Genomic DNA, 18,098 nt, shown 5'->3' on the forward strand with positions numbered 1-18,098 from the left:
ATGGAAAAAGGATGCAGCAAGCACGGCCGAAATCCAGCTCTTACCTAAAGAACAGATCCATGTTAACTGCAGAGGGACTAAAACCTTTTATTCTGATATATTTTTTTCATATAAGGTAAGGTCTCGCTGCTTCAAAGCCTGTCCCAGGACAGGGAACAATTCCCATTTTTATCTATCCTGACCACACATAGGAACCATGTGAGTGATAGAGGGCAGCTGCTGCTGTTGCCGCCGATGGTGGTGGCTGCAAATCACACAAACCAACGCCTTCCTGTCCCTTGGGAGAGAAGTGAAGGTTCTGGTTTGTAAGCAGTTAGAAAAGAAGAAAAAAAAAAGAAAGCAAGCAGAAAAACCCATCAACACCTTGCAGCAGACAGTGGGCCCGGGCTGGCGGGGTGAGGAAGTTAATCAGCCCCGAGCAGGCTGTTCGGGATGAGGCCAAACAGATGGCTCGTCTCTGAAACGGCAAAACGGGAAGCAGATGTGGCCACCGCTTCTCCCCATGCATAACTGGGAACCAGCCGGTTGGTGAGGAAATTTGCATAACAAGGATAATTTGGTATCAAAACTGTCCCTAGAAGTGATCTGGATGGATCCGGGCACAGTTGACAGTTTTCACTTCTTGTTTCCCACTCAGTGTTCAGCCAGATTAAACTTGAATTCTGAACCTCCTGTTTGCCTGAGGTGGCTTCCAGCTCTTGCAGGGAAACCTGCGTTACAGGCGGGGGGCTCAGGAGGTCTCTGTTGGAGCTTTCAGGGCCTTAACCCCTGATCTCTGTTCAGCCAGTAGAAATTGTAGGGACTAATTTCAGTGGGCTCTGATTTTCAATTTAAGGCCATGGACTTTATGTCGCCCTGCGAACGAGCAGCAAAACCAAACCTGAGCTAACAGCCTCTATCTGCATGCCACAGAAACGCATACAGCCACAAGGCTGTAACCTGCAGCTAAAAAAGGCTTGGTACAAAGGCTAATGACCTTTGCAAGCTCCTTACTACCATGAGCAGAGCCAAGATGTGCAGAGGAGCCCAGCACCTCACCCCACTGCCCCGGGGGAGTGGGACTGGGGAGATCTGGCTGTAAAAGCTCCTCATCCTGTTAAGAGCCTTTGCACCCGCCACCGCTGCACTAAAAACCTTAACCAAGACCCTGGGAAAACACCGTGAATATTGAGGGATAAGGTTAACATATGGGTACAATATACTACGAGTAAAGGAGGGATGTCTTTTTTTCTACTTCTCCCTATTTTGTTTCAAAGGACACAGTAATGTCTAATTACAGCTTTTACTATATAGAGTTCCTGTTACATTGACAAGGGCTAAATATGCTTCAGCCTTAATACATCATTTAATTGATAATAATGTAATTTAATTGATAATAACATAATTTACATTTAATTCATTCAAAACAGAGATCCAAATTGCTCTTAGCATTAAGGGGGGTTCAAGTCTGGATACAAAGACTCAGGTCCTCTTTCACTGATACCTCTATTGCACAAAAAAGTACCTTCATCATCCCAGGGAGATTCCTGCACATAGCTGTGGGAGTGAATACAGGCTCATTCTCTGTTGTGTTGGGAAAAAAAGAAGGAGTAAATACTTGTTGAAAACACATCTGCAGGCACTAACAGAAGCACTGTTATATGAATTTATTTCTTTTTCAGCAAAGCACATACCCCACCTCAGAAGCCCTACTCTGAAACATTCACAAACTCTTTATTTTTGCATTGCATCCAGTCACTCAGTTCTAGACTAACACTATATATAGTATTATATTTGCATAATCTACCAAATGCACATGGGAAATGCACTTAACACACGCAGGTATGTCGGGGGTTTTTTGACTCATTAAATATTGGTACAAATTAGAATGATTACTTCTGCTTTGGAAACATCTGTCTCACTATCCCTCTGTAAATGTAAGCTGGCTGAGACACAAACCGCTTTTATAAGGTCTAATGCTGATACTCTACCAGTACTGTACTTGGCAGGAGGATTCTTACTGCAGCAACCAGGGTAAACCTGAACAAGTGGAACAAGTCAAGCTGCTGAAGGACAGGCAGTACTGACAGACCCTCAGTTCACACACGTACAGCGTGCTGCTGCTGCTCCCCAAGACACAACCACACTGCATTTAACTGACCTTTAAACAGAGATTGGATCCTGATCGGCAGAAAGTGTAGAAGTGCACAAGAAGAAAAGCAGGAGCGGCTTTAGGAAGACAATGAAATGCGTGTATTGATAGACTCAGAGTTCTGAAATGAAGCATTTTCAACGAAACTCCAAAGCCCAAACCAGGAGAAGGAGGCTGCAGGCATCTGCCTGAGTTTCATTGAATGGCTCTTGATGGTTGAATCGTAATTTGGTCATTGAAGGTAGAGGCAAATGTACCAGAAGTGATAGGAAGACCGGAGGGAAATGAACGGTAATAGAAGATTGGGTGGAAAAATTAACACACTGAGCTTAGCAGTGAAGAAATTGCTCTCTACCATAAGGGCTATTACTGCAGCATTTAGAAAAGCCAAACCCAGTGCGCTTCAGGGAAATAAAACATTCTACCCTTCTTAATAGTTGCATGCCTTTTATCCTGTGGAAGAGTTGGCCTCTTCTCTCGATGATCCTTCAATCTAAAATCAATTTGTGAACTAAAACTACTTTTTGTTTGGATTTTAGCAATTTCCCCCACCACCAAATCCCTCACCACCAAAGCTGCCTGGTGAGACAGCCAGTGCAGGTGTTCTCACCATGCATTCATGCCTCCTTGTTTCTTCAACGTGTGACGAAGTAGAGAATCACACAGTGCAAATCCTTTTTAACAATTCATGTTGTCACTAATGTAAACAGTAAAAATACCTCTTTTTTAATATCCCAATCTATGGAGTGTGTCCATTTTTGTTTCAAATACAGGAGCTGTGTAGCTCTGTTGGCTTTGGGGCTTGGGGGGGGGTAAGATCACAGTAAGTGGAAATGAAGCTGAGTCAAAATGGAATATAATTTCATCCTATTACCTTTAAATTTATTCTATAATTTCCAGAACCCAAGGCACAATTTCTGACAAGCTGGTGAGCAGCAGCAGCACTGCTGTGAAACTATCACACCCTTCCCCCTGCCCTGAGGGGGAAATTCTAGCACAAAAAAAGGCCTGAATTCCTTACGCAAGATCATGAAATGGGTTTTTCACAAAATCTGGATTGGTGGCAACATCTTCGGACACTGGATTATTCTCCAGACACGGACCAGGCTTCCTTTTCAGCAAGTAGTATCAGGAGTCCATGCTTGCAGACCCTTGCACTAACTCCTAAGAGCTGTAATAAGTCCACAGGTCTAAGGATCTGGGCTTTAGCTTACATTAAAATGCAATATATACTATGTGTTATATACTATATGTGTGACTAGTTCAAAATATTCAGCAATTTATGCATTTTTATCCAACAGTTGCAGTTTTCCTTCCAATTCTTTGTTACTGAAAACATCTTATGTTTTTTTTATGTATTTTGACCCAATGTACAAAGACCTATAAACCACGATCAGCTGTTGAAGTTAGACAGCTTTTGACTTGCAAATGTCTTTAGATGATGCACAGATTCTGGGAGAGGGGCTCTCTACCTAGTGCTTGGCACTGCAGGCCTCAGTTTTCCTGTGGAGACCTAATGAGCTGCTCAAACCACAGCTTCATGGTACCCAACTGGTTTAACAAATTGAGATGCTCTTCTATAGCCTTAACACCAGAAGGCAGTCACTCCATTTGCCCTCCCAACTATTTCAGGGAAAAGAAGATAAAAAAATGCCACAGAACACAACAAACCAAACCCCAACAGGGCAATGGCCATGTTGAAAATATTATGCTCCAAACAAAGAGCACCCGATGCTGGCCTTAGTGAGCAGGCTGATTTACAACAGAAAACAGAAGGCTCGCTAGAAACTTTGCTCAAATAACAACGTGCGAAATAGAAACTTCAGATAAGCTGTGGAAAGAGGGTGGGATTTCCAGAAAATAGGGAAGAACTTGTTACACCCTCCTTGTCAAGTTTTGCAGGATCAACACAGCTTCTCTGGAGAAAGAGTATGTGCAGAGGGGGAAAGCGAAGAGCTTTCCTTTTGGTTCTGCTTCTCCCATATAAACTGCTTGCCTAATTTCCTTTGCAATTAGAGAAATAATTTGACTCAAAGACCCTTCCTCTCCGCATCTTACTGTGCCGCATGCTGTTGCTACTCAGCCTCTGGCCACGTCCATAACTCTATACAATGGTTATTATAGTTATAGCAATACCTCACCTTAACAATACCTTGCACTGACATTAAGCAAGGCAAAATCTCTGGGGCAGTGAGAAGAGGGAGGGTGGTGCCACTCAGCAGCGCTCAGCAGAGCCTCTCCAGAAGAAGTGCAGGGATAGAGGGAGAAGTCCCTTTCCTGTTTCCCACCATTCCCATCTTTCTCAGTGTTTTCTGTGGTCACCCTTGGAGCTTTTGCTTCAGAAAAGCAGAAGAGATGCTCTGTCAGCAGGGTCTTGCTTTCTAAGCTCTCCCACCATGGCTGCCTCCTGACTACCTGCAGTTAGAGCCCTTCCTCTGTGCATCTTCTTCCTGGAGTGCCCTCAGCCATCACACAACTGCCTCAGGGCATTCACCAGCTTCAAGTCTTAGCCAGGCACCTCCAGACACCCCGTTTCCTGAGCAGGGATGTCGTCAGCACCACAGCACACCTTGATGTGTTCACTGGTGTGTAGTTAGAAAGGAAACACCTGGAAGGACGGAACAAACACAGGGGTCTGGTGGCAGCAGAGAGGGGAAAGTAAATTTACACCATACAAAAGATATTTGTGGGACAGTAAAATACAAACACATCATTTCTGCAGAGCACTTTGCTCATTTCTGGCTCCTTTTCACCGAGCCTCCCTCCGCACCAGGGAAACATAGGGAGGAATGAAGATAGGTGGGAGAAAACCTGGCTTTTGCGGGTAGCTTTCTGAGAAGTTTTATTACAGTGATAAGGGGGGGGGGGGGGAAGCGGAGTAGTGCAAATGCCATGTACGAAAAGTGGGGCTGGAAACAGCTCCTGCAAATACACTTATATTGGAGAAGGGTTTTTGTTTTAAGATAGCCTCACATGAGTGTCAGTTGTAACTGTGTTTCGGGAAAAAAATAAAACAGAAATTCTAGATTGACTTGTGGAAGTCTCAAAAACCTTCATAACACGTTCCTGGAGCCCATGTTGTAACTCAGCCTGCCTTGGACACGAAAATGAAGTACAGGATCCAAGAGCGCACCTCTCTCCATTCAATAGGCAGGACAGCTGTGTTTCACAGCATCATCCCAGAGCCCTCCAGTGGTCACCCCCAGCAAGGCTTTAGCAACAGCATGTTCAATCCCATAAGGCAGAACAAGAGAGAGATGCTGTCGCCATTTCCTCTGCCTTTCCTCAGACTTTAAAGAAATGCTCGCTAGGAAAAACGGAATTCCAGCGGCATACAGCTTTCTCCCCGGTCATCCGTTCTGCCCCTCTGTGCTGTCGGCACTACCGTGTTGCAGACCGAATCCAGTTCAGTAGCTGCTTGGTTCCACAACAGGCATGGCTGAAACAAGCTGCCTGACTCAAAGAGTGAACACTTCCTGTTGTTGGCAGAAAGCGAGACTTCATGCTGTTCCCCCTTGCTTCCTTTAAAAACAGTGCCAGGAATTGATGTAAATTGGCTGCAAGGCATCTGACCCGCAAGGCAGGGAAGTGAGAAACTGAGGACTCAGGAAGATAGAGCAATATGAGCCACCTATATCTAAATATATGTGGGGTTTTAATACATGTGATCAGTGACCATGGATGGCATCAGCAATATCCACTTGAAATATGCTCCTCAAGAGGCTCTTCAGCAGCTCCAGAGAATTCTTCCTTTGGAGAAATCAGTCCAGTGGTTCCTTCAGTCACAAAAACTATCTCCAGCGCTGACCACAGATGGGTGTGCCTTACGCTGCCTGCACAACTCAGCCACATGTGAGCAGAGGCATCACCCATAAGGTTAATGATTACCAGCACATAGGAGATGTCTTCTGGGACTTCTGTCGGGGGAAGGTCCCCGCACTGCACAGCTGGGATAAGAGTGGTCCCACCAGATGTTCAACCCTACTACAACAGCACTAATGACTAACAAACAGAGCAACAAATGGTGCTTGCTATCAACCAAAATTTAAATGAATTGAGACTGTTGAATTAACTGGACTCAACTCCTACCTGTTGTGTATCTGCATTTCAAAGCATTTTCAGGATCTTCAGCCTGGGAGACTGCTCCTATTTGCTTGTTTAATCCACTATTAAAATTCCTAAGATTGAGGATCAGTTTCAACACAAATGCACTGTATCAGGATTGTCACCTCTTTTCCCAACCCCAGCACAATAGTACAGCCTGAGACACAAGGTAAATTTCATCTTTTAAAATCCTACCTTTGTCAAATAGGGAGGTCTAGAGATGCCAGGCTGGTTTTCACAGCTCCCTCCAAAACAATCTTCTTCTGCCCAACAAATCAACAATAACCCTTAATGAAATGGCAGTAACAGGTTACTAATACTGGATGATTTTAAGTGACAAAACAAGGAAACAACTTTTGAGTACCCTTGGGCTTTCCTTAAGAAATTGGATGGCCTTCTTTGGGAAAAGATCCCCACCTGGTGGCAGGCTATAAAACGGAGCACGTCAACACAACTACAGAGCGTTACTCCCCCTTGAACACACTGATGTTACCGAAACGCAGCGCATTTGTTGCGGATAATTATTTTTCCCCATAAACTTTTAAACCTTACATAGGATACACCGAGCAGGGCATCTTTTAGTCTTAATAACAGTGCCCTAAATACATGTCTAGCAAAAGCGTTTGAGCTCCTGTGGCTCCTGTATCCCATCTCACGCTTTTTCCTGATGACACCGCTGTAGGAAAGACACTCCCAGCCTGTGGATGATGAGAAGCAGCAGCACCATTGCCACCTGTCTACAGGCAGATGTGTCCAGGACATCAGGACTGACCTACAGACAATGGCTCCATCCTTCTACAGTGATACAAGTAAGGTGCTACTTTCCCACTGCTGCAAGGGTAATGACTCTTAAATGACATTTTTTTATGGGGATTATGTCATACAGATAAAAGGTAACCTTCGCTTGTATAAATTACCCCTGCTCTGGGGTCACTAGAGGAGGAGTTGTTCTATTGGGACTATCTGGGGTGTTGTACTACCACAACTACTTTTAAAAGCACGTGAGAAACGGTTTACATGAATGATACTGCCACAGAGCAGTCCCCAGCATGCTCAGGTTTATCCCTTCTGAGACATTTACACACAGAGCATTCATGTGTATTTTTAGCAGAGGACAGCACAAGTTGGTGAAAATCTGATCTTGAGTTCTTCTGCGCTCTTTGGTGCAAAACTTCTGGGTCTGGAATGATATCACAGTGTTTTAATTATCACATTTAATTCCTTGCAGCCAGCTGTAAGGCTCACTGTCACATGAAGTGACAGGGTGGAACTTCTCAGATATCATTAAAATCACTGAAAAAAAGAATTACCAGGGGTGTTAGAAAATAACAGATTAATCACAGAACCTGGGAGCAAATTACCTATTACTTCCTCCCATGTCACTACAGGTGCATTTTCTACCTCTTCCTCCTCTCCAGCTGCAGCCCACAGTTTCTGTGACATTCATGAAAGCAGAGTTTTTCTTTTTCCTAGTTTTATGCCATCACTACTAAATGATTCAGTTACATTAAACCACCCACAGACATGGAAAAACTCATCATCATTGCCAGAATCACTTCAAAGTTCACTTGTTTATTTGCATCTTTACTGTAATGGGTTAAAACTTAAACAGGGGAAGTTTAGATTGGATATAAGGAAGAAATTCTTTCCTGTTAGGGTGGTGAGGCACTGGAATGGGTTGCCCAGGGAAGCTGTGAATGCTCCATCCCTGGCAGTGTTCAAGGCCAGGTTGGACAGAGCCTGGAGCAGCATGGTTTGGTGTGAGGTGTCCCGGCCCGTAGCAGGGGGGTTAGAACTTGATGATCTTAAGGTCCTTTCCAACCCTAACTATTCTATGGTACTATGATTCTATAATAATTTGCCCACAACACCTTTCCATTTCCTCTGTTGATTCTTTGTGAATTTCCCTGTTTTCCTAGGGGTAACTGGCACCAGAGCAGCTTCCAGAGCTCATGCTGTTGCTGAAAAAGATACTCTACTATTTAAGACAAATCAGGAGTCTCTCTAATTGTTCTTACTTGGCTATATTCCACACTGTAACAGGTCTATATCCATTCTGTAGCACAAATAACTAGTATGCAAGAAATACGGTATGTCAAAAGCATTCAAGCTTCCAGTGTCAATATCTCAAACCTCTTCTTATTTCTTCTCATATTTGGGGAAAAATAAATCCATAGGTGAAATAGTAATGAAGGCCAAATTCTCCTCCTTCAGTATATTGAATTAAGCATATGAGCACAAGCTGTTTTGTGACAACGCTTACAAGAAATTTCACTGGTTACACCAGATCTGCAAGGGTAAGCAGTCACTAGTTGTTAACTGGCACAAAATGAAATAACTTATTTGGAAAGGAGAAAACAGACTCATAGGTCTTTACTACCATTGAGTAGTATTTCTAACTGGTGATGCCTGTTAATCAAAATGATTCGGTGCAACAGGCTTGGGTGGAAGGACCATCCCAACAGATGGAGACACCCTCTCGTCCAGCTACAAGTAAAAAGCTGTCAAAAGACAGTTTTACTAGTATCAGTAAATAAAAAATAATAAATCATATAGACTCAAAGAATCATAGAATAGTTAGGGTTGGAAAGGACCTTGAGATCATCTAGTTCCAACCCCCCTGCCATGGGCAGGGACACCTAACACTAGACCTTGTTGCCCAAGGCTCTGTCCAATCTGGCCTTGAACACTGCCAGGGATGAAGTATTCACCACTCCTTTCGGCAACCTGTTCCAGTGCCTCACCACACTCATAGCTACTCTAAATTTAAAAGCAGAAGCCTATGCAACTTCATCTCTCACGGATGTAATAGCGTGAACCTTGCCATTGAATTCTGTTGAATCACACATTTATAAATTTCTATTAAATTACTTATATTAATACCTTTGGCAGTGATTCTTATAGCAATCCTAAACGCTCCATTTTGTGACACCTTCTTACAAAACTCTCCCAAGCCTGACTTTCCATTTACATTTCAAAGGAAGGTGCACTCCTGGGTTGGAAGACAAGCACAAGCACTGTTTGTGTCACCACAGTTCAAAGCACCTACTAAGTCATAGTAAAGGCAAGTGCTCACCAACACCAATCACTCGCTGCCATCAAAAAAATATTTGAACAGAAAAAGTGGGGTTTTGTTTGTTTGGTGGCGGTTTTATTCCAGTGACATATTGGCTTGGGAGAAGTTTCATCATTCCTATTAGAAACACAGAAATAGACTTATTTCAATAGGACAATCTTAACGATGCTCTTGGAGGTCAGTCTGGTTTTCATTCATTTGCTGTTAGTAGACGGTGAGCATTGCTGCTTCATCAGCTTTCTAACGACTTGTGTGGCACAGCTTTATACAAATGAAAACTCATCTGGCGATTTCAGACTGCTTTGGGACAATTTAGCTAACTCGAATACGAGATGCACTGAGAAAATGAAGAGTCTAGATTGCCTTGATTATTAATAAGACCTCCCTTTTCCAGGACTGCAATTATTTACCTTTATTTAAGAGAAACTGAGATTGTGCACCAAACGTTGCTGAACCACAAAACCAGAGGAGAGTCCTGCATTTGTTCTTGCAAAGTTCAGCCAGCCAAAAAGAATAAATAATGAAGGACATAGGTTTCTGCATTCACTAAACAGATCCATTAAAGTGGATTTATCTGCACCATTTCCCTTAAATTACAATCATGCCCTATGTCTGTGCAATTTTCGGTATTTGTGAAATTGTGTTCCTGGCAATCTAATATTCTGTTTGGTGGCACTGTTATAGTGGGTTGTGAAATACATGTGGGGCTAATATTGGAAGTCCTGATGACTTGTGAGTCCTGCAGCAAAGCCTGAATATTGCTAGATGGCTGAAGAGACAGTCATATCACCTGCATCATTACCAAAAGCGAAAAAGAATAAACTTTACCTGATGGTCGCTTTTACTATTTCTACATGTTTTCTAAAACAAAAGCATGTTCATGTAACTCAAGAGAGTGAAGTAACGAATAACACAAGAACCCTGGAATGGTTTGAGTTGGAAGGGACCTTAAAGATCATCTAATCTCAACCCCTCCGGGATGCCTCCCTCTAGCGTGAGGCAGGGATGCCTCACGCTAGACCAGGTTGCTCAAAGCCCTGTCAAACGTGGCCTTGAAGTAAGAGGGAGGATACTCCTGTCTGGCACTGAGGTTCTACCTTTTATCTCTTTCACAAGTTCTGCTTTGCAGGAGACAAACACAGCAGCCCAGTGTTTCTCTCCCAGCCCTTGTCATCCTGGGAGGCGTTTTATTCCCTGCCACTGTGTGCACTCTCACCAGTCTTTTCAGTAGGGCCACTTCCATTAAAATATGGGTATTCAGATACACAGATGAGCACAGTGCACTCACGTGGCTTACCAGGATAATTTCCAGCATAAATAAGGTTATTATTGCATCATACAGAAGGGGTTTACTACCCTTCAGCTACCTTTAAGTTTTACTAAACAAAATTCTCTGGGTTTTTTATTCACTTGCCTAAAAACAGGTTTTAAAAAATGTGTTTTCATTAGGGTGGGAGATTTGGAGAAAGCAAAAATCTTGCTCAGTACTTATTTATAGCTCTCCAATACTAAACTTGTAAAAGCAGATTTAATCTCATAATCTTTACCCAAGTGGCCAAAAGTCAATCAGTTTGGACCCCATCACAGTTTTTCTCACAAAATAATCTAATTATTCTACCTGCGCTATTCCTAAAATCAAGATAAATTTGCATACCTGAATTCTTTCATCTCTGCAAAACAATTTCTAATACATACCGGACTTCCCTAAAAACATTAGAACTGATTTTTTAATGTTTAAATCAGGATGAGCTCTTAAGAAACTCCAAGTTTTTTTATGTCATTCTGAATTGAAGGCTATCTGTAGTGTCACAGCCCCTGTAGCTCCCAAATGGCTTTAAAACAGTGCTAGCTGAGCAGCATTTATCCATTCTTTTAAAGAATCTATGTAAGAGTAGCTTTTAAGCTCTGCCTTTCCCCAAGAGAAAAAGTGCTTTAGAGAAACTGAAAATAAAGCATGGACACCACAGCTGCCAGCTCTGCCACACTGGCAAAAGAATCCAAAGGAAAGCTTTCAATTTATTTTCCATTCAGAGGCAGCTCTGTCCAGCCAGTGGGCAAGGACAGGTTCTGTCAATGAAAGCTGTTTTATTTCTGTCAGACATTAGGTAAGAACACCAAATACAAGGTCAATGTGAATTTTATTATTATCACATGAAGATTATTCAAAAAGCAGTGGAACCCAGCTGATGCTGGGACATGGGATTTCTCCTTCCCAGACACTAGAGCCCATAGCATCATAGACTGGTTTGGGCTGGAAGCAACCTTAAAAATCATCTAGTTCAAGCCCCGTCAAGGGCAGGAACACCTTCCAGGTTGACCTTTCAACTAGACCAGGTTGCTCAAAGCCCCATCCAACCAGGTCTTGAACACTGCCAGGGATGGGGTATCCATAACTTCCCTGGGCAACCTGCTCCAGTGCCTCACCACCCTCATCATACAAACCTCCCTAACATCAAGCGTGAATCTTTCCTCTTTCAGTTTAATGCCAACACCCCTCATTCTATCACTATCTGCCCTTGTAAAAAGTCCCTCTCCAGCTTTCTTTAGAACCCCCAAACTATAGCTTCTCTCATCTTCTTTTGATGGATGCAGCTGCTATTGGTTTTGATTGCGGGTCCTGCCAGGAGTAAGGCTGAACCCTTAATCCAAAACAACAGATAAACACACACTGACACAGAGAAGAACCTTACCAACATGCACATACATGGTAAATGCACTCACACAAATCCAACAACACAATCCCATCTCATCCCTCGCCTCCAGCCACCCAGGACTGAAGCGCACCAGTGAGACACGCAGGACATGCACCCTCCAGCTTCACAAAGACACCATGCTTACAGAGCCTTCAACACGCTGAGCCTCTTCCCCTGCCACTGGCTTGTGTCTGAGCTCTTTGCAGATGCTGTTTTTTTCCTGCATGGTCCCACTTCAAACTTGCTACCAAGTTTTGTCAGTGAAGTTTTCAGTACAGCAGCTGCTTGTGAACACACTGGCTAGCCCATGGCTGGCCTCTGACTCTGGTGCCCCTGTTGCCCACAGTCTCTTCTCCAGCTGCAGGTGCCCAGACCTCCCAGTAACACACATCCACACACACAGATGCAGAGCAGAAAGCAAGGTCAGGCCGAAAATCATCAGAAAAAGTATTTAATAAGAAGCTGAGGCAGACAGCAGCGATATGGCACAGGGCTCAGTCAGACAAGAGCACTGCTTACATGGGGCCCAACCCCTTTTACCCCCCCTTTTTATTTTCCATGCGTGTTCTTCCCATGCCCACCTCAACCCTTTCCTCCCTCTGCTCCAATCTCCTCCCAAACAATGCACCCTGAACTACTTTTCCCCACTGGTCCCAGTTTTGCTGCATTCCTACCCCAAACTGCTATTTCTGGTAACATTAGCTGTGATCCCTCAGCCTTGCACAGTGTTACTTATACAGCACAGCAGCCTTGCCAGATTCCCCCCAAGTACTCCCTCCAATTCTCTGTGGGGTTTGACCACCTTCTCCTTACATACCATTGAAATCTGCCCACCTTTCACAGCAGCTATCTGTAACTTTTGTCAGCTTCTCACTCTGTTACTTGTGTTTAGAGTTCCTCATACCATGACCAGCAGTTTCTCATGGTCGTTTCAGCTGGTGAAACCTCAGGCCAGGGCCCAGGTATCTGCCTGCATAACAGAAGAAGATTCATTTCAAAGACAGAAACAAAAAGAAGTGCAGACACTCTAAATCATCTTGGGTTTGATACATGACAGTGGTAAGGAAATGGTTCTGTGAAACTGTCAGGGTGCAATTTATCTACCGCAGCCGAATGTCTGGTTCCAGGTTTCATACAGCTCCAGGTCCTTCAGGGAGACGCTGGGCCGCACAGTTCTGAAGGCACTCTCAAAGTCCACGAAAGCAATCGGCCGTACTTGATCTGGCATGATGGTTGCAATGTCCAGGGACTGAAGACTGCGGATAGGGCCCAGAGACGCTTCTCGGCAGAGCTGTGTCATGTCTGCCCCAGAAAACCCATCTGATTTCTTAACTATGAGTTCGATTTCCTCTTCATTTAGGGAGCAGTGCTCCTTCGACATTAGACGGGTAACAATCTGCTTCCTCGCTGAGGCTTCTGGAAGAGGAATGTACAGTCTCTTCACCAACCTCCTTCGGGCAGCTTCATCAATTTCTTGGGGTCGGTTGGTTGCTCCGACCACCAGAATACGATCATCTGAGGAGGTTGTCGCCCCGTCTAACTGGACCAGAAATTCAGTTTTTATTCTTCTCGACGACTCGTGCTCCCCATCTCCACGCTGGGACAGCAGGGAATCAATCTCATCAATGAAGATCACTGCCGGCTGTTGACATCGTGCCACGGTGAACAGAGCACGGACCATCTTCTCCCCTTCACCTACCCATTTGGAAGTCAGAGAAGAGGCACTGATGCTAAAAAAGGTTGCTCCAGACTGGCATGCGATGCACTTGCCTATGAGAGTCTTGCCAGTCCCCGGAGGGCCGAAGAGAAGAATTCCTTTAGGAGGACCACGTAGCCCAGTGAAGATGTCTGGCCTCAGCATAGGCCAGACTACTATTTCTTTTATAGTAGCTTTAGCAAATTCAACCCCAGCAATGTCATCCCAGTTGACCGGAGGCCCATGGTCCATGATCTCATGCATTATGAGTTCAACCATTTTTGGCTCTATGTTCTTCAGTCGCTCATCTACAGGCAGTGATGGATCTGTTGACCCTTTTGCATGAGGTTTACACTGTGCTCCTCCATTTTCATTTCCATCTTGTTTTGGAACTGGAGGAACAAACTTGCCAAAGGCACCCCGAGATCTGCCTGCTCCCAGCGACTTTTTTATGCCTCCGTAGGATGAGACTGGTGCACGCTGTGGTAGGCTTTGAGGTTTCTTTTGCTGATCCATCCACAGCTGTTCTTTTGCAGTTCTAAAACCAGGAACACTGCCCTCTTCACTTCTGTTTCTATACCCTGAGAAACTACTGGTTTCTGTACTACTGTAAGCCTGGCATGGAGCAAGGTTAGGAATTGCTGTGCTGTCTTCATCAGCCAGACCATAAAATGCTTTTCTTTTCCCAGAACTCGTGGACCATGCAGGTACAGCTGACTGATTAGAAAGAAGCAAATTCTGTCCATCATGACAATTACCTGATGTTTTCAGAGAACTACTACTTGTCACTTCTTTGTTTCCAAATAGTGGAGTTGCCTGGAAACCTGCATTAACCTGCTCATTTGAGGATGCTGAAGAGGCAGGAAGTGTATCTGATGTTTTGGCCACAGGAAGCACACTGCTTTGAACAGACTTTGAAGATGAAGGATGCTCAAGGAGATCTGGTCCCTGACTCATACATTTTGCTGAGCCAGCACAGAGCTCAGTCTCTCTGGCACTGCTGAAAACACTGAGTTTAGGAAAGGCTGGAACAGCAGAGGCACTGACCCCTTTCTCAGCTAGAACAGAGGCATCTGCTGGTGCCATCTGAGAGCTCTGGAAACTTTTGCCAGCCTGCATCCTCTCTTGCACACGCTTTAATTTAAATACATTGTCTGTTGTCAGGGCAGATTGCCACTTGTCACTGTCATTCTGCTGACACTTTGCCAAAGTCAGGATGTTTTCGGCATAGTTATTCAAGCCAGTCTCTATGTTGTCAGAGTCAATAATCGCAGAGTACTTCTCTGCATACTTTTTAAACAGGTTGGCAGCACAGACCTGAGAGATCTCGGAGTTTGCCCATGCATACTGAATACGCAGGATTTTGGCACGGTATTCATCTGCCTTCTGCCCGGGCGTGCAGGTGCCAGAGGTAATCGCGAAGTAACTTTTCTGCCAGTCACTCAGGTGCACAGCACTGGGGCTGGGGTTTTCCATCACTGACACTGAAATACACATAAAATACCTGCTGTTAGAAAATGCACTGCATCGCACTACCATTTGCTTTAGGTGCTTTCCCCCTTTCCTAAACGCATATACCTGAAAACATACATTATTTTAATTGAAAGAAATAGTGCAGTAGATCTTGCAAGCTACTTAGCCTGGGCATTTTACCATTTCCAAAAAGGAACCAGCTTTGTGGTGTAAAGTCATTTAGACTGGGGTTCTCTTTTCTTCCTTGATCAAAAGAAAGAAGGGCTAAAAAAGAACAACAATCCCAAACAAAACGCAGCCACCACAAAAAAGAGAGTTTGCTTCTAATCAGAGGTCTCCAAGGGATGTCAGTAAAGTGCAAAGAATGGTAACAGATGGACAAACAAAACTTGGCCCTGTTAAATGCAATCACCAGTGCTTTCACTCTTATTTGACAGAATACAGCGCAGTCCAGAGGACAGATTATACACCAGAATAACAAAATCTATTGCAGTGATGGTAATAAAAATGAAACAAGGAAGCTAATAAATGAAACTATATGCAAAGTATCTGAAGGGAGGTAAAAGGGGAATGAATAACCCTGAATGCAGTAAACTTTCAGATTAAGATAATATTTACAGATTTAGAGCAAAAGTTCAAAACTGTTCCATTTATAACATACTAAAATGTCTCCATTTTACATTTTAGAGACACAAAGCTCTTGTGTGTTTATAGCAACGCTTGTTTCTCAGTTTTAGAAAGGGAAATTTATATTCCTTCAGCAATTTTTTACCTAAAGAAACAGGAAAGATGGCATTTGTTTGGTAAGGCACATTTTGCTACACTTGAAAAGATATGCTCATATTTATAACATATTTTCCAAGAAGTCTTTCCCTGCAATGTCTCATGTGCAGAGAGATTTCTGGTAATGTCAAGGATTCATGATTTCAGAAGAGACACAGGCACAGGCAAAATTACAAGTCACTAATCACCGCCTCAACAGGGTTTGTAGAAAGCTCGTAACACACAGCAATTCTGATCTTCTCATCTGTCCATATGGGACATGCGCCCAACATAGGATATGACAGGTAAAATTCTCCTTTCTCTTAAATCCACTGTGTACCAGGATGCTCCAGTCAGAGAATACTTCAAACAAAACCTGTTACACTGGAGGTCCATGTATTCTGCAACCCTTCCAACAAAGCACAAGTCAATCTGCAATCTTCTCCTGAATCAGCTACAGACTATGTATGAGCACAGGTTAAGGCAAAGGTGTAATGTACATACAAGACTGGGGAGACAGAGCTGAAGGAATCCTGGGGGGAGGGTGTTCCCTATTCATTTCCAGAAAGTCTGCTACGGTGTTAGGACAACAGAGAGCACAATATGATTTTGGCAGGAGGGGTTACACATGTGGTAAACAACAAGGAGATAAATTATGTTGGATTTTTTGGGACTGCATCAAAACTTTGTAGTGCTGTTTAGAAAAGTCAAAATACCTTTTCTCTGCACATTCAGTGCAATTAAACAGGAAGCTAATAAAAAAAAAAAAAGACTTCCTCTGAAAAACCACTGTCAACTTTTGTACCGTGAGAAGTCCAACTTGCACCTACCGAATTAGGCACACAATCCCACCATAACCCATCTGCAGCTGAGTAACAGGTGAACAGGAGATAGAGGGCTGAGCCTTTTATTTCTTTTCTCTAACACCATACTAAATAACTGTCCCTGTGCACGCTACCTTTTTGTAACTGTTGCATCAAAAACATCTTGTGAAACACAAAAGCTAAATTCAGAAAAAGTTTAGTATCGGGCATCTGCTCCCAAGAAATATTTCTATAGATATGCATCATTCAGAATAGAAAACCTCAAGTTCACCACCTGCAAAGTAACGATTTAATAATCATCTTCCCAGCATTGAGGGAAGGTCATAAGTAAACACTGGTAGCCAGTTTAAAACTTCAGTTTGATTTTAATTTGCAAGTATCTTCCAGTATCACATTCTCTCCCTGTTCTATTAGTTGTCCTCACAGCTTCAGTATTTTCCCCCAAGAGACAGCTAAATGTGTACACATATAGTCAGTCATTCTTCAACAGCCAAACCCATTGCCAGATGTGGACATCATACTTACACGTAAGTGTCTGAAGTTGTGGGTTTACCAAAGCACTGACAGTAACGAATCTCTGGCACGCAAATTTCAGCCTCAGCAAACCGAGGGGCAAGTAACTACCTGCAAGCCACGTTCATACATATATGAACACATATGCCAGGCTGAACAGGGCTTTCAGCAACCTGCTCCAGTATGCGGTGTCCCTGCTCATGGCAGGGGGGTGAAACTTCTAAAACCCCTTCCATGATTCTGTAATCCCAAACCAGGGCAAAGCAGGCTTGCCCGTAGGCCAGGAACCCAGCAGGGCACCCCGCCAGCTGCCCAGCCTCTTCCGCTCCAGCGGAGCGCGCACAGCCCGACGCCGCCCAGCGGCCAAAAACCCGCTACCGCACGAGCCCTCACCCGCACAGCTTCCATCAGGTCAAACCCCCGCCACACCGGAGGGGGGGGAAGCCGACACCAGATCCCTGAGGGCTCCCAGCGGCCTTCGCTCTGCCGCACCAGGGCCAAGGGACCCCTCACCTCTGGATCGCCGGGGCTCAGCGTTCTGCCCGGGTGGGCTCAGCTGCTGGCGCGCAGCGAGGCCCCTCACGCCGGCTGTCGCCAACCGCGTCCGGGCCGGGGCCCGGCGCCTGCAAGCACAGGCAGGGGGGAAGAAAGCCGGGAACCCACAGAGGACGGGGGCCGACGGGGTCCCGCAGCGCCACCCCCACACACACAGACCCGCACCACGCACACACCCACCAGCCACCTCTGCAGATCCCGCGCCCGCGCTGCCCCAAGCCCCGCCCTGCCCCAAGCCCCGCCCCGTTCCCGCCCACCAATCGGATAACAG

At 44.6% G+C, this 18,098-nt stretch overlaps 1 protein-coding gene across 2 annotated transcripts; it reads right to left on the reverse strand.

Moving 5' to 3' along the window:
- Nucleotides 1-12,437: 12,437 nt before the first annotated feature.
- Nucleotides 12,438-17,447, reverse strand: FIGNL1 (fidgetin like 1). Of its 2 annotated transcripts, XM_057428854.1 has the most exons (3): nt 17,285-17,447; nt 13,109-15,184; nt 12,438-12,974 (listed from the first exon to the last, which is right to left on the reverse strand). In XM_057428854.1, exons 2-3 carry the CDS (start codon nt 15,174-15,176, stop codon nt 12,925-12,927), a joined length of 2,118 nt encoding a protein of 705 aa, XP_057284837.1. In that variant the 5' UTR covers nt 15,177-15,184; nt 17,285-17,447; the 3' UTR covers nt 12,438-12,924. The 2 variants fall into 2 exon arrangements, with proteins under 2 accessions (XP_057284837.1, XP_057284836.1); XM_057428853.1 differs by lacking the exon at nt 17,285-17,447 and having other exon boundaries at nt 13,109-15,971.
- Nucleotides 17,448-18,098: the final 651 nt, after the last annotated feature.

Source organism: Pezoporus wallicus, unplaced genomic scaffold, assembly GCF_028554395.1.
Source record: "Pezoporus wallicus isolate ANWC-B61680 ecotype Strahan unplaced genomic scaffold, APGP_CSIRO_Pwel_v1 contig_6658, whole genome shotgun sequence".
Lineage (NCBI taxonomy): Eukaryota > Metazoa > Chordata > Aves > Psittaciformes > Psittacidae > Pezoporus > Pezoporus wallicus.

What these genes read in the sequence shown, in the direction of transcription:
- FIGNL1 (XM_057428853.1), bottom strand. Translation starts at nt 15,239, where the DNA reads ATGGTAGTGCGATGCAGTGCATTTTCTAACAGCAGGTATTTTATGTGT. An exon ending in GAACCAGACATTCGGCTGCG is followed by an intron (nt 12,975 to 13,108) that starts GTAGATAAATTG and finishes TCTGTTATGCAG; the next exon opens with GCAGATACCTGGGCCCTGGC.